Below are 13,883 nucleotides of genomic sequence, written 5' to 3'. Positions count from 1 at the left end.
TGGATGTTGTTGATCACTGAATAAGCCAGGTCATTCCCACCATGCAGGGGCAGCAGTGCTACCATGCCCTCCCACAGTGTGGGGCAGCTCAGGGTGGCACGGACTAAGAGGGGGATCTTGAAAGACTAGAGTTAGACCTGCTGTCCTAAACATACACATGTTCATGGGAAGATGGGTTGGCACTTTCAAATGCTCTCTTCCCAAAATGGTCTCTTAAAAAACAAATCAAAACAAAATGAGCAACAACAAAAAATTTGCTTTGAATTCACCTGGCTCTCTTCCCATGCCTTCTGATGCTGGTGACCAAATATTCCCGCATCCACTAATGGCATGCAAATCCTGCAGAAATCAGGGATAATGTTGTGGTTTGGACTCTCAGCACTGCCGGGCACCTCCGGAGTCGGCCATTGATGGTTTCTTACCAGTGATCATTGCAGAAACCAGCCATGGTGTATGCGCATGTGCGTCAAAACCGAATCAGGGTCGTCCCTGCGCCTGCCTGGCATCTTGCCCTGGCATTTTCACCTTAATACTCAGAGAAGGGTGGGGACGTGTTGCACATGCCCGTGGGGATGCCCAGCAGGAGCTGCTGTGTGAGGAGCAGGGGACTTGCACTGTACATGTCTCGGTTGTTAGACGTGGGAGTGTAACCCTCAGGATGGAGCAGCACCCCTAATGCACCCGCGCACCTAGCAGGGGACAGCTGCATTTGAGGAGTCACTAAGCGAAGGGGCTGAAAGCCCAGGGGGCTGACACATTGGCTCAACTGGCTAATTCTCCACCTCCAAGTGCTAGCATCCCATATGATCCCTGGTTTATGCCCCGGCAGCTCCACTTCCCATCCAGCTCCCTGCCCGTGGCCTCAGAAAGCAGTCGAGGACGGCCCAAAGCCTTGGGAACCCGCACCCATGTGGAAGGCCTAAAGGAGGCTCTGGCTCTTGGCTTCAGATTGGTTCAGCTCAGGCCATTGCAGCCACTTGGGGAATGAACCAGAGAATGGAAGATCTTACCCTCTTTCTCTCCTTCTCTCTGTAAATCTGACTTTCTAAGAAAAATTTTAAAATATTTCAAAAACTAAAGGATCTGAGAGCCCATCCAGTCAAGAGTTTTGGTCAGCCTTGGAGGGGGCTGGCTGGGGACCTCAGGCAGCGATGGAGTGGTTGGGGTTTGATATGTCTACTCAGAGCTCCCGGCTACACATGTCCGCTGTTAATTACCCCTCTCCCCTGACAAAGTCAGAAACCTTTGCTTATATGCAAAACATACCAGTATTTAATACTGGCACTGATTTTTTAACTTTACATATTGAGATGGGAGAGCAATAAGGAAGCTGCCCAGGTAGGGCTCATCAGCCTGGGGCACAGCGCTGGAGCAGGTGGGGCGGGGGCACGGTCAAGGCCCACACACCCAGCAGGTCCATTTTCAGTGCTGCTCGTGTCTGAGCTATGGAGGTGGAGTCTTGCCTATCCCATGCGTGCTGCTTCTTAGGTAGGTTTCTGAGTCTTGGTTCCACTGTCTTATAGATAACGGGGTTTGTCTCATTGTCCAGGAGGAAAGCCAAGGGTCAGTTGGTTCTCAGCTGTACCAATGTGAAAGCGAGCAGAAATGGAGGTAAAGGTGCAGGAGGCACTTCTCTCTGCACTCGGCACCCAAAAAACAAATAGATGAATAAAACAAATCTAGGTACACACGATGCTTAGCAGAGTGACTGAGGTCTGTGATACGTCTAGTGTTAAAAACCTAGAGATTTCTCCTATTCTCTACCCCACCCCCAACCCCAGAAACTCATCACATTTCATCTTCTGCACAAGTGCCTGAGCCAGTGGCACACCAGGTACATATGTGCTGTCCCCAGCCCCCCAGAATGAGACCGTCCTCCTAGGCCAGAGCATGGTGTGGTGTGGCCGGCAGCTCTTCCCAGCTGTCTGAGAGGCAATGGAAGCAACGAGACTCCCCCACAGCTGTTCCTGTTTGCTCATTCAGATGCAGGACTCATCTTGGCATGTAAGGGGGTTGACCTGGGGAGACAGCGTTCTCAGAGCCAGAACTGAGACAACCAGGGGCAGGAGTTTAGTCAGTGGATCAGTCGGGGGAGTGTGATCCCCAGTGGGGGACCATGCGCAGCCTGCTCCTGGGGGACAGTCCTTGCCCAGGTCGTTGTCTCCTGGCTGGGCATGGCACTGAAGCTAAAATTAGAGTCAGTGATTGAAGCAAGGTGGGTCTGGAAAGGATCGCGCAGAGGAGTGAGTAATGAAGGTGGCTTTGGCCCCAGTCATCTCTGAATAAATGTTGCCTCCCTTAATCCTGCTCAGCCTGCTCTCCAGGTCAGTACATGCAGCTGTGATTGGCCCCTGGCTATTTCTTCATTTGAAGCTTTGCAAGTGGTGCTGTTTCCAAGCAGTTGCAGCAGCAGGGCGGTTAACCTTTATGTGCTATGGAAAGATTGAGGTAATAAGGAAGCAGAAGTTAATGGAAGTCTGCGTACACATGGCGTGTCACCCGCAAGATGGACTCTGTTGTGAACTGTGACCTCTGTCTGTAGTGTTTGTACAGGCACACTCTTCTCCCTCCTTTGCTTTCTCTCTCTCTCTCTCTTCCTTCCTTTCCTTCTTTCTCTTTCTGTCTCGTCTTCCTTCCTTGCACTTTTCTCTCCTTCTCTTTCTCCCTCCCTCCCTTTCTTCTTTCTCTTTTGGATGATTATGACATCATTCTGTTTACCCCTTAAGCACACAGCCCACCATGGCTCTTCTGCCCACCTCTGGGTTTGGGGCTGTGGCCCTTATCGGTGTGAATATGCATTGCCTAGCTGACTGCTGAGTCTGGGGCTTGCCCACATAAGCTCTTTGTGCCTTGTCTGAAGGGACTGGGAATCCCAGGTCCTGTGGAAGCCCGCGTCACCTGCAGGCGCTCTTGCATTTTGCCACGTCCCATCAGTGTGCCAGTCATTGCTGCTGCTTTCCCCAGGCCCAAGTCTGTTGTCAGTCTCCCTGATTAGGCACAAACTGTCTCTTGCTATGGAGGACAGGCTTTCTTGACTGAAAAGAGCTGCTCTTGTGGGATGGGTCTCTCGCTGCAGGTGTGGATCCTCCGCACTCCTCTGCACTTGGAGGCAGGCACCCCCCATGGGGCTCCGGGCCATTTTGAGTCAGGGACAAAAGCGACCACCCGCTTTGCTTTCCACTTTCCTTGAAATAGTGGCCCTGCCCTGTGGCCAAGCAAATTTTACAAGAGGTAAGGCATAGGACTTCCTGAGCCCAATCTGGACTTCCCTGAACTCGTTTCCTGATTATTCCTAAAAGTAGACAAAAAAAAATAGCAGTTCCCTTACCAATAGCAAAAAGAATTTTTTGCCCTGTTCTCTGCCTCACACTTGTTCTTCATGAAGAAGCCTAAAGGAAGCAGAGAATTCAATCACATGGCCACTTGGCAAGCAGCCTGCCAACCACATAAGCACAGGATTTTTGAACACATCTGCTGGCAAAGCGCTTTATTTGTAAATTCGACATAAATTCTATTTCACCCTGAACATCCTTTTCAAACACACCCTAAAAATGGGCATTAACAAGGACAAGCTGAGCGACCCTTTTTGTTGTTTTGATTTTTAAAATGTTTGATTACTTAATTTGAAATACAGAGTTACAGAGAGGAGAGGCAGAGACAGAGTTCTTTCATCTGCTGGCTCACTCCCCGAATAGACAAAATATTCAGAGCTGGACCAGGCTGAAGACTGAAGCTTCAGCCACGTCTCCCATGGGCGAGCAGGAGCCCAGGTGCTTGAGCCATCTTCTGCTGCTTTACAAGGTGCATTAACAGGGAGCTGGATTGAAAGTGGAGCAGCCAGAACTCAAACCAGCATTCATGTGGGATGCTAGGGCTATAAACAGCGGCTTAACTTGCTGCATCACGACATTGGCCCCAAAACAGGCAATTTTTTTTTAAGATTTGTTTAAGGGTCTGGTGCAGTAGCCTAGTGGCTAAAGTCCTCACCTTGAATGCATCAGGATCCCATAGGGAGAGCAGTCAAGGACGGCCCAAAGCCTTGGGACCCTGCACCGCATGGGAAACACTGAGGAAGCTCTTGGCTCCTGGCTTAGGATCCTGTAGCTCTGGCCGTTTCAGCCGCTTGGGGAGTGAATCATCGAAGGGAAGATCTTCCTCTCTGTCTCTCCTCTCTCTCCTCCAATTAAAGTAAATAAAAATTTTTTTTAAAAAGTAGATTGAGTTTTAAAAAATTATTTACTTTTATTGGAAAGGCAGATTTATAGAGAGAAGAAAAGACACAAAGGAGAATCTTCCACTGATTTTTTTTCCCCCAAATGACCACAACTATCGGAGCTGAGCTGATCCAAAGCCAGGAGCCAAGAGCTTCTTCCAGCTCTCTCACACAGGTGCAGGGTCCCAAGGCTTTGGGCCATCCTCTACTGCTTTCCCAGGCCATAAGCAGGGAACTGGATGCAAAGTGGAGCAGTAGGGACATGAACCAGTGCCCATATGGGATGTCCACTACATCACAATTCCAGCCCCTTAAGTGAGCAGATCTTAAATGGAACTTATTCTTTCTGGAACTGACATGTGGGAGCTCTCTGCAATGACCCAGGAAAACCTCCCAAAGCCTGTGTTACACAAGTGTGTAGTGGGGCTATCGTCCTCCCCGGCACAGTCCCTGTGTGCCTCATGCTACAAGGACGTGGGAGATCCACGAACATCCCAGCCAGAAAATGCATGATCTTGAGCATGGCCACCGTGTGCTCATGTGAGGCCCACGTGCCCCCCACCTCTCATGCTACATCACCCAAGCCAGAAAGCAATGTCCAAGGTGTCCCAAAGCCAGAGCACTCCCTTCCCCCATCAGGCTCCCAGCCCCCATCCAGTGCTCCTCTGAATGCCTCTATCATCAGCTCCCCTAGGGAGACAGGACCAGCATCCCGGATGCCAGGCAGGTGGCCGTGAGTGCATCCCGGGCTTGGCCAAGCCCTCGCTGATGGGCTCCTTCAGCAGGAAGTTTGGCTGGCACCACATTCATGAATCTCTGCTGCCAACCCACCAGGGTTTCTCCTGGTCATGCTGAGGTCACCGGGACTCCACCTGAGGAGCACTGCATTGACGATGATGGAATTTGTCATCAACCTCACATTTTCCTCCCCCCAGTAAAGGAACTCCTTAATGAAAATGTACTCTCATTGCTGGGAGCCAGTTCAAAGAGACCCAGTTTATAGAGCCTCATTTATAGGATTTTTTTTTTCTTTTTAATGGCGTGAGTGGAAGAAATGCAAGCCATCCAAAGCTTGCAGGTGACTGGAAGCATTTTAGTTCTTTGTTAACTCACGGCTGCAGTCCTCCTGCCTGGAGTTGTGATCTTGTTGCGGGAGCCTTGGCGAGGCCGCCCTTTGCGGGCCCTGGTGCCTCCAGCACACGTGATGAGTCAGGAACGTCCTTGTCTTCCAAGCCACCAGGAATAGGAAGTAGGAAAGTCACCTTTGCGGCACTCACCATGGATTGACTATTTGTGTTCTCAGTGTATGTTCCTTCACGTGGGACCTTTACAAGTCCAAGGTCATGTCTGACACCAGTAGACCTGTCCTCCAACCATAGACGCCAGCAGGAGAGGGGAAGCTGAGGCAAAGCGCAGAGCCGCCTTCCCTCTGAGAGTGTAGGGACAGGGGTCCCAGGAGACCCTGCATCCTGGGTCAGCAGCAGGGTACAGATGCCCCTGAGGAGCCCAGCTGCTCTGTGTGGCATGCTGACAGCCCAAGCCGGCCGCACACCTGCCCTGCCACAGCCAGGGAGGCCTCAGGGAAGTGGAGCCCAGGGGTCCTCTCTGCCACCTTGGGCGACCTGGTCACTTTTTTGTTGTTTTTGAAAGACAAGCATGCGTGTTTGGCAGCCTCCCCCACCCTGAAATCAGAAATGCTCAGGCTCCGTTCAAATGGAGCACGTCAAAGCCAAGTTCAAAACCACGCAGCGTGTCCACCAGAGCTTTCAGTGGCTTCCAGACACTCCACTGTGCTTTCTCTTGCTTTGGTTGTTTTTGTTTGTTTGTTTGCTTTTGTTTTTTTGCTTTCATTCATTGAATGAAATCAAAGTAACCATGAATCCATGCTGTTATCTCAGATCCACAGTTTTTCAAAAATCATCTGCTAACACCTGTGCCCAAGGAACTGCAGGCAAAAGGGAGGCGGAATAGAGGGAGGGTGCTCCTGAGCCACTCCCAGCTTCCCGCGCTGCATTCCCACGCCACCACCACCACCTGCCCCCCCACCTCCCATACCCACACTGCAGTCCCACCAGCACCACCAGCCACACCTGTGTGCACTGGAAGTGCAGCACTTCCATGCACACCCCAGTCACCAAGCACCATGCAGGAGACCCCATTGGCTCTGTTCGTGACTGACCTAGTCCTGCTGCCCCTGACATGGAATTTAGTCCTATTGACATAGGTCTTCCCGAGTTTCAGGTCCCAGGTAATTTAGCAAAGCAAGCTTCGTGGCCAGTTGCTTACATAACTGCCGCGGGCAGCCAGGCCCGGTGTGCCCAAGTGAAGAAATACTTAATGTTTGCCTGCCCTGGCTGCTCCCTCGGTGCAGGCAGAAACACGCCGCTAGGCTGTAGCTTTCGCTGTCTTCCATCGCATATATTCTTTTCTCATTCTTGGCTGACTTCAATGAGTCTTTGAAGTCCCTGCTCAAAGGAAATCGTAGGGTTCCATTCAACTTTTGGAGAGCTGTCCCTACGTGCCCCTGAACAACAACAACAAAGAATATTTAAGGAACTTGAGTGCTTTTAGGTGTCAGTGAAATTGATGAGGACTCCCAGCAGACTTCCATGGGACTCTGAAGGAGGAAGGCACTTAATAAGTTTCAGGAGCTGCTCCCTCGGTATTTATTTTCATTTAACTTGAAAGGCAGAGGGACAGAGAGCTCACGTTCATGGGTTCACTCCACAAATGTGTGTGTGTGTGTGTGTGTGTGTGTGTGTGTGTGTGTGTGTAGGGGGAGGTAGGACTCTAGGACCAGAGCTGACCTCTGAGAGGGGCGTGCTGATGTCCCAGCAGCGTCTTAGCCGCCCCTGCAGATGCCCACCCCAGGCAGGGTTAAATATAGCCCTGCTCGCTAAGCAGAGCTTCCTGCCCGTTTTCCGCTCGGTTCCCACAGCTAGGGTGTCTGAAATGTTTTTGTTATCATTGCCTGAATTCATGAACCCCAAGAAAACGATCAAATATATTGCACAGTCCTGGTTCTTAAATTCCAGTTATGTAGTTTTCAAGGGGAAAAACTCTAGGATCTCTTCGCACTGGACCACTGTGTCTAGTGGGAATTGGACATTTAGCGTATGTGTGTGTGTGTGTGTGTGTGTGTACCACATTTCAAATGAATCCCACTCTCTTCATCAACTGAGACAGATTTCCAAATAATTCCTCCATTGCCCCAAGTTTTTGGTTTTCAAGGAAATCGCAGGGACCCAGCAACTCTCCAACACCTGGGTTTCCAGGTCTCCCAAAGCCTTAGAATGCCGCGGGACACGAGCTGCTGTTTACCGCCTCCTGCCGTGGCGGACCTCGGTCCCGTCTGCTGCAACATTTTCCATCTCAAGGAAGGGCTGTCCCATTCAGCAAGGCAGCGTGGTGTCTGACTGGCTGAATGGAATTACTACCAATGGAAACTATGCCGCAAGAGGCCTTGATAAAGCAGTTGCGAAGCCAACCTCAGCTGTTTTTTCCATCCTCCCGGAGCTGGGAGTTAATTAGCATAGGGAAAATGACTAAAGTGTTGACGTCACCTCTTTCCAGTAGAAGCTGACACTTTGTCCCTGTCTGCCTGCAAGCATTAGGGACTTGACTCAGGATTTGCTGTCCAAACAGGATGCTCTTGAAGCTGTGCCGGTTGTGTGTTTTTTTTTTTCCCCTTCCCTCCCAGGGGGTTGGCCCTGGGTGCTTTATAAGGGCTGGCTCCAGGAAGAACTCACGGACTGCCCTCTCGCTAAGGAAGGAGCCGGCATCCAGCCGCCTGTGTGTGTGTCTCTACCCATAAAGGAAGCGAGATGCACTTTAGAAACTTTGACTACAGCTTTAGCTCCCTGGTTGCCTGTGTGGTAAACAGTGAGATCTTCAGCGAAAGTGAAACCAGGGTAAGAATTCTCAATGTCACGTGATTTGGGAGCATAACTTTTTTTTTCCAAAGGCTGATTGTAACCGGGACTGTTAGCAGAAGTACTTGGTGCGGGGGGGATATGCAGTTGACTCTGGTGAAGTGTTTTGTTTCGTTTTTCTGAGTTTTGAGGTCCCTCGGAAGCATCCCGCGCCTCGCACAGCCTGAGCTGTTGCCTGCAGAATTAGCCCTGAAGGAACTTGTAAAGATCTCAGCAACTGAGACTGGGGTCTAGGGAGACAGCGTCTTGGCACCTTGCGGTTGTTTTTATTTTTGTTTTGCTGCGCATGCTGTGAGTTAGCTTGCAGAGGGAGACCTCTCCTGACTGCCCGTGCACACGTGGGCCGTGTGAATGTTTTTAACAATGAAGAGTTCAGAATCACTTGGTTTCAACCCCAGGACGGAGACGCTGCAAGGCTAAGCGCACGCCCATAGTTAGCAATGACAGCAGGGCTTGTCAAGCTTCCAGCCCTCTCTGGCCGGGGAAAGTGCAGCCGTGGGGATATCGTGCAGTGTGGGTACCTAACTTTCAACCAGAGCGTGTGTGCCTCCTGGGGCAGGCCCCCATCACTGCCAGTAATGTATGTTACTTTTTCACTCTCCTTTTCTGCTTCGCTCGACTGAAAGCATGAGACCTCTCCCGGGAGCTCTCCAGTTGTCTGGCTGACCTTCGGACTGAGCGAATGGACATGGGTGCTGTGCGTGCCAGCTGGGCTGTTGTTCCCTAAGCCATGCTGGGTGTATGAAGGGCTGTCTTTAAAAAAAAATGAAAATTTAAGTCCATAATTCTGCACCCTCCTTGTGGCCTGTGGCCACAGTTCTCATCAGGTGGCAGGTGCTATATGACCATGAATGCTGGGTTATCCTTCCATGAGTACAAAGCGGTTCGTTGTCTTCAGCCCACCAGTGTTAGTAGTCAACCTCCAGTTAGAAATGTAGAGAAGACTTGTAGCAGGGATGTGGTGTATAAGTATTGCAGATCTAACCTGGAACGTGCATGTCTGTGACAACTCTGGCCTCCTGAACCCTGACCATATCCTCAGTCGATTCAATCAAGTCATCTCTGCCCAGTGCAGAATCCTAACTTCCTAGCTACATGATTGGTCACAGAGCCAGCCAGTGAGGTCATGTGAAATTGCAGATTTACCAGGGTACCCTGTAGCCAGAAACTTGACCATGCCCGAGAGTCACGGAGCTTGTAACTGCCACTGGTCAGGCATCCCCCAACACGCACACGCACACGCACACGCACACTCACACTGGGCTCTGGAGATCCCCTTCTGGACACAGCAAGAGTCACAGGCAGACAAGCAGCCAGGGACACTCAAGCAACCTCTGTCCCCAATTCCCACCAACAGCCAGGGAGTCACCTGTGGGGACAGCAATTGCTTGGGGTCCTGGCTCTGGGCCACCCCCTCTTTTCTGGTCACTTGTGTTCCCACGACCTGGTCAGGGCATCCGATCTGTAGCAAGACTCCCAGAACACTTACGGCCAGCACAGCCACCTGGTAACTCTCACCGGGCCCAGCGCCCTCTCTGACTGGAGCCTGACCAAGGGCAGTGGCCGCCTCGCCCTCCTTACTCTCTGAACAACTTTCCCTCAAGGCAAGGTTGACAGGCCGTTTCTTGAGCCAGCCCCCAGAGACGGGCTGTTCTTCCCAAGAGCCAGGTGTGTGAACCTGTATACCAACCTGCAACAGTGTAAGCTCCATTGGCAAGATGTGGATTTTTTAAAGTAGCAGGTGCAGACGGAAACAGGTGAGAGTTTTTAGGAAGGACCTCCTCTGGCAGGGGCTTTTCCTGAGTGTGGGCGTCTGTATTGGTAATGGTCTTGCTGATTGAATGAGTGCAGTGCGTCAACCTCCTGACTTTCCTAGGAGACCTGTGCACTCCGCTGGGACTGAGAAAAACCCTGCCCTCCGAGGCATGGGAGGGAGACTCCGGAGAAACCCCATAGCCAAGGCACCGGCTGACTCCTTTAATTTCCACTGGTGTCTTCCAGGCCAAATTTGAGTCCCTCTTCAGGACCTACGACAAGGATATCACCTTCCAGTATTTCAAGAGCTTTAAGCGAGTCCGGATAAACTTCAGCAACCCCTTGTCGGCAGCAGACGCGAGGCTCCGGCTGCACAAGACGGAATTTCTTGGGAAGGAAATGAAGCTGTATTTTGCCCAGGTGAGTCGGGCAGCTAGGGGAGCATCACATGTTCTTCCCACGTTCCGAAGCTGCTGGCATGCTGATCACAGTGCACTCTCGGGAAAGACACGGGGAGACGGAAATGTGCACTTGCCTTTTCCATTTCTCCTTTGAGTGATGAGGGCAGGGCTGCTCAGGGACAGGCCCACAGCACAGGGAATGGAGCTATGGCCTGCTCCAGACAACCTAAGCACAGCTGCCTGCCCCGTGGCCTGTGCAGGTTCCCAAGGCCGCCGGGCAGCACCCTTGCTTAGTGGAGCACCAGGCATCCACAAGTGGGTACACAGAACCCAAAAGGGAGAGGTAGCTGCTCAGACAGCTAACCTCTTAGCATGATCCTGACTCCCTTCCCTGCCCAAGAAGTAAAAGCTTGAATGGAGTTGCTTTTCTGCATTCCACTGTCCCATCCACCTTCAGGGTCAACCCTGAAGTCCCACTTGACCTTGTAACAGGGACCTGACAGATTATCAGTAGGGAGGAAACAGAGCTTTTAGAAGGTTCTTCCCCTTCAGTCCCCTGCCCCCTTCTTGCAGAGATGGAGTACCCATTGACCATTGTTCCTCCAAAATGGAACAACAGACTTGTTGTTTTGGGGTAGGGTCCCGCCAGCACTTCCTCAGGCAGCAGGGCTGGTGGGTGCTAACCGGGACCCCTAGGGCTTTCCCTGTGGGTGGGGCTGTAGGGAAATAGCCATTCTCTGATGTTTTCTGATGGTGAACATAGTGCACACTCATTGTGAAGATCGGAAGGAGGTAGCAGGGTAGGGGGCATGTTAAAGTCCAGGGAAACACAAACTGGTGAGCTTTTCAGGTCAGGACTTGGCAACAGCCCTGGCACACCTCATAAGGCCACACGAAGATTATAGATTGTTGGTCCTTCATATATTATCATTCTTCATCTTCAATCTCTTGGAAAGTGGGTACTTGGTCCTTCCTGACATTTGGCATCCGCTCCAGAAATCTGGAGGGGAGGGAGACCTGGGAAGAGGTGAGTGGGGGTCCCGACTCCTGTCCCTGCTTTAGCCTAGGGAAAGCGGTGTCAGATCTGAGATGGGGCTGAGCCCATTGGGTGTGAGGAGCTGGCAGGAACTGATTCTGTGATCCCCTCTGAGTTCCATGAACTGTGTTTTCCAGTTATATCTCAACCTGCTCCTGCCACGGCTCAGCCCAGGGTCAGACAGTATTCCTGGCAGTGCCTGTGGGTCTCACGCCCCAGTAAGGAGCGCTGGGTGTGTGTGTGTGTGTGTGTGTGTGTGTGTGTGTGTGTGTGTGTGTGTGTGTGTGTGTATACCATAGGCAAAGTTCAGGTGCCCTTCTGTGTCACTCATTCTCTTCCAGGGTGGCTGTAATGGTCCCTGGGTACCCCTGCCCTGGGCCCAGCTAGCATCTACAGCTGCAGCAAGGTGCTGCGGCTCCACTGCAGATCGACTCTGCTGACACCATCTCCTCTCTCATCTCTCCCCAGACGCTACACATAGGCAGCTCACACCTGGCCCCGCCCAACCCAGACAAGCAGTTCCTCATCTCTCCGCCCGCCTCTCCACCAGTTGGTTGGAAGCAAGTGGAGGATGCTACGCCAGTCATAAACTATGATCTCTTATATGCTATCTCCAAGCTGGGGCCAGGTAAGCAGCCCTCTTGGGTGGGGAGTCTCTGCCATGGGCCCAGATGGGTGCCCCATCCACCTCCAGGAACAGAAGTGTCGTTATTGTTGAATCTGGCCCTCACACCATCAGTGTTGGTATGCTCTGCGTGCATTGCCTCAGCACGCAGCCTTCTGCCTCCCTGCTATGCATGCTGGGCCCCGTTATCCTCCAGACAGGTGCACAAGGTGAACACCAGGCTGAGGGGCAGATACCATATGAGCCCAACTCGTGTGGGCGCATCAAATCCTGGCCCCAGGTCCTCACTCAGAGTGAAGATGAACAGCTGGGCTCTAGGGAGGGCGAGTGGCCTCCCTTCCAGAAGAATTGTTTTGCTTCAAGGTCATTTTATCCACTGGTCAGCTTCTCACCTGACCTTTGTAGCAGGTGCAGGAGGACAGTGAAGAGCCAAATGTGTGGTTCTCTGCAGAGCTTGGCAAGGGAGGAGAAGGGTCCCAGCCTCTGCAGGGAAAAGGAGTTAGTGTTCGAAGGGCAGGGGACCCATGCCTCAGGCTTCTCATCCATAAAATGGGTCTTCCCAGGTGTGGTCACTGTGGAGTCAGAAGCTCTTCCCACAGTGTCCTGGGCATCCACTTTTGGAAGCTGCTGAGTGGGTGGTGGTTGCTGTCCTATTTGCCAGGATCTAGCCAGGGTCTCCTACTTGTGAGAAAGAATTTGGGGGTGGGAAGATACAAGCTCCCCTGAGACCACTAACCCCCGGGCTGTCCTTGACCGGCAGGTTCATGTCCTGCTGGGCAGAGGGTGTATTTTCTCGGCCCATCAGTGGTTTCCTGTTGAAAGGTTCCATTTCTGAGTATACCACCCCACAGAAATGCCCTCTGCAGTAAAAAGCAGGAATTCTGATACTTAACTGCTGGCCCCGGGTCAAGGTCAGACTCCAAACACAGCCAGTCTGAGGAAGCACCTGCTCCCACCCCACCCAGCAGGGTGTGTTAGTGAAGCTGAGGATGGGCATCGGAGGACACCTGTGGATGGCAGGAGGAAGGGGATAGTGGACACAGCTGTCAGACTGTCCCACAGGCCCCAGAAGCGCCATCCGTGAGGGCTCCTTCCTCCCCGGCACCCACCAGTCCTTTATAAAAGGTGCCCTGAAAACCACACTGCCCTGTGTTGTCCTTCCTGGTGGCACCAATTGGCAGTACCCATGCCAGCTGTGTCCGCTGCCAGCAGCAGGGCCGAGATTATGCAGATAATACAGCCCTGAGGACACAGCTGTCTGGACAAGGGCCAATGGGTGGACAGATGAGGGCTTACAAAAAGGCCTCGGCCAGCATTTTCCAGTGACCTGCTTGACCCCCAAACCTGACTTTTCTCGGAAGAACCCAGACTCCTTGACCCTTGGGAATCCAAGGCCAAGAACATTCCAGTCTTGTGGGCAGGGGACAAGGTAGACAGCTTGACAAGCCAAAGTATCTTCCACCTTTGGGAGGAGGAATGGTCTCCCACAAGGCCGGAGCTAGGGACCCTGCCTGGCTGCCGCTTGCCATGAAGTCTGGTTGTCAGTGAGGTGGTTTACCCAGAACTCAGAAGTCCCACACCCGGACCTCGGAGCTAAGACTCACCCCAGGCCACTGTGGGGCTGGAGAGAATGAAAGTCATCCCTCTAGCACTTGTTTCAAATCAGTCAGTTTCCATCTCAGTACGTAGCTCTAGATCACGAGGCCACGGCCTGGTACCAAGAGCTTCCTGTCACTCATGGGACCAGCTCTAGGAAGGCCGTGCTGTTGGTCATCACCATTTTGTAGAATGGGAGACTGAAGTTCCCAGGGAGGCTAAAGCAGCACTCCCTGGGAGCACCGGGTGCCCAGTGGTCAGGCACACAGCTCACATGTCTGTGTTGGGCTCCCTGCTGCACTGTCCCCGTCAGCACCCAAGCTGC

At 52.3% G+C, this 13,883-nt stretch overlaps 1 protein-coding gene across 2 annotated transcripts in view; it reads left to right on the top strand.

Moving 5' to 3' along the window:
• RCAN1 (regulator of calcineurin 1) overlaps window positions 1-13,883 on the top strand; it is a 75,612-nt gene that overhangs the window by 59,532 nt on the left and 2,197 nt on the right. Inside the window, exons 1-3 of one of the 2 annotated variants that reach the window (XM_040980787.1) lie at window positions 7,670-8,124; window positions 10,147-10,320; window positions 11,806-11,965. In XM_040980787.1, coding sequence (XP_040836721.1) covers window positions 8,038-8,124; window positions 10,147-10,320; window positions 11,806-11,965 — 421 coding nt within the window. In that variant the 5' untranslated portion in view covers window positions 7,670-8,037. Of the gene's footprint in view, window positions 1-7,669; window positions 8,125-10,146; window positions 10,321-11,805; window positions 11,966-13,883 lie in introns of those variants that run through there. The other variant, XM_040980786.1, reaches the window with a different exon arrangement.

The sequence above is a fragment of the Ochotona curzoniae genome, unplaced genomic scaffold, assembly GCF_017591425.1.
Source record: "Ochotona curzoniae isolate NIBS_2020 unplaced genomic scaffold, NIBS_Ocur_1.0 contig_3498, whole genome shotgun sequence".
NCBI lineage: Eukaryota > Metazoa > Chordata > Mammalia > Lagomorpha > Ochotonidae > Ochotona > Ochotona curzoniae.
Note: the sequence above shows the minus strand (reverse complement) of the source record. Positions and strands in the feature narration are given on the sequence as shown.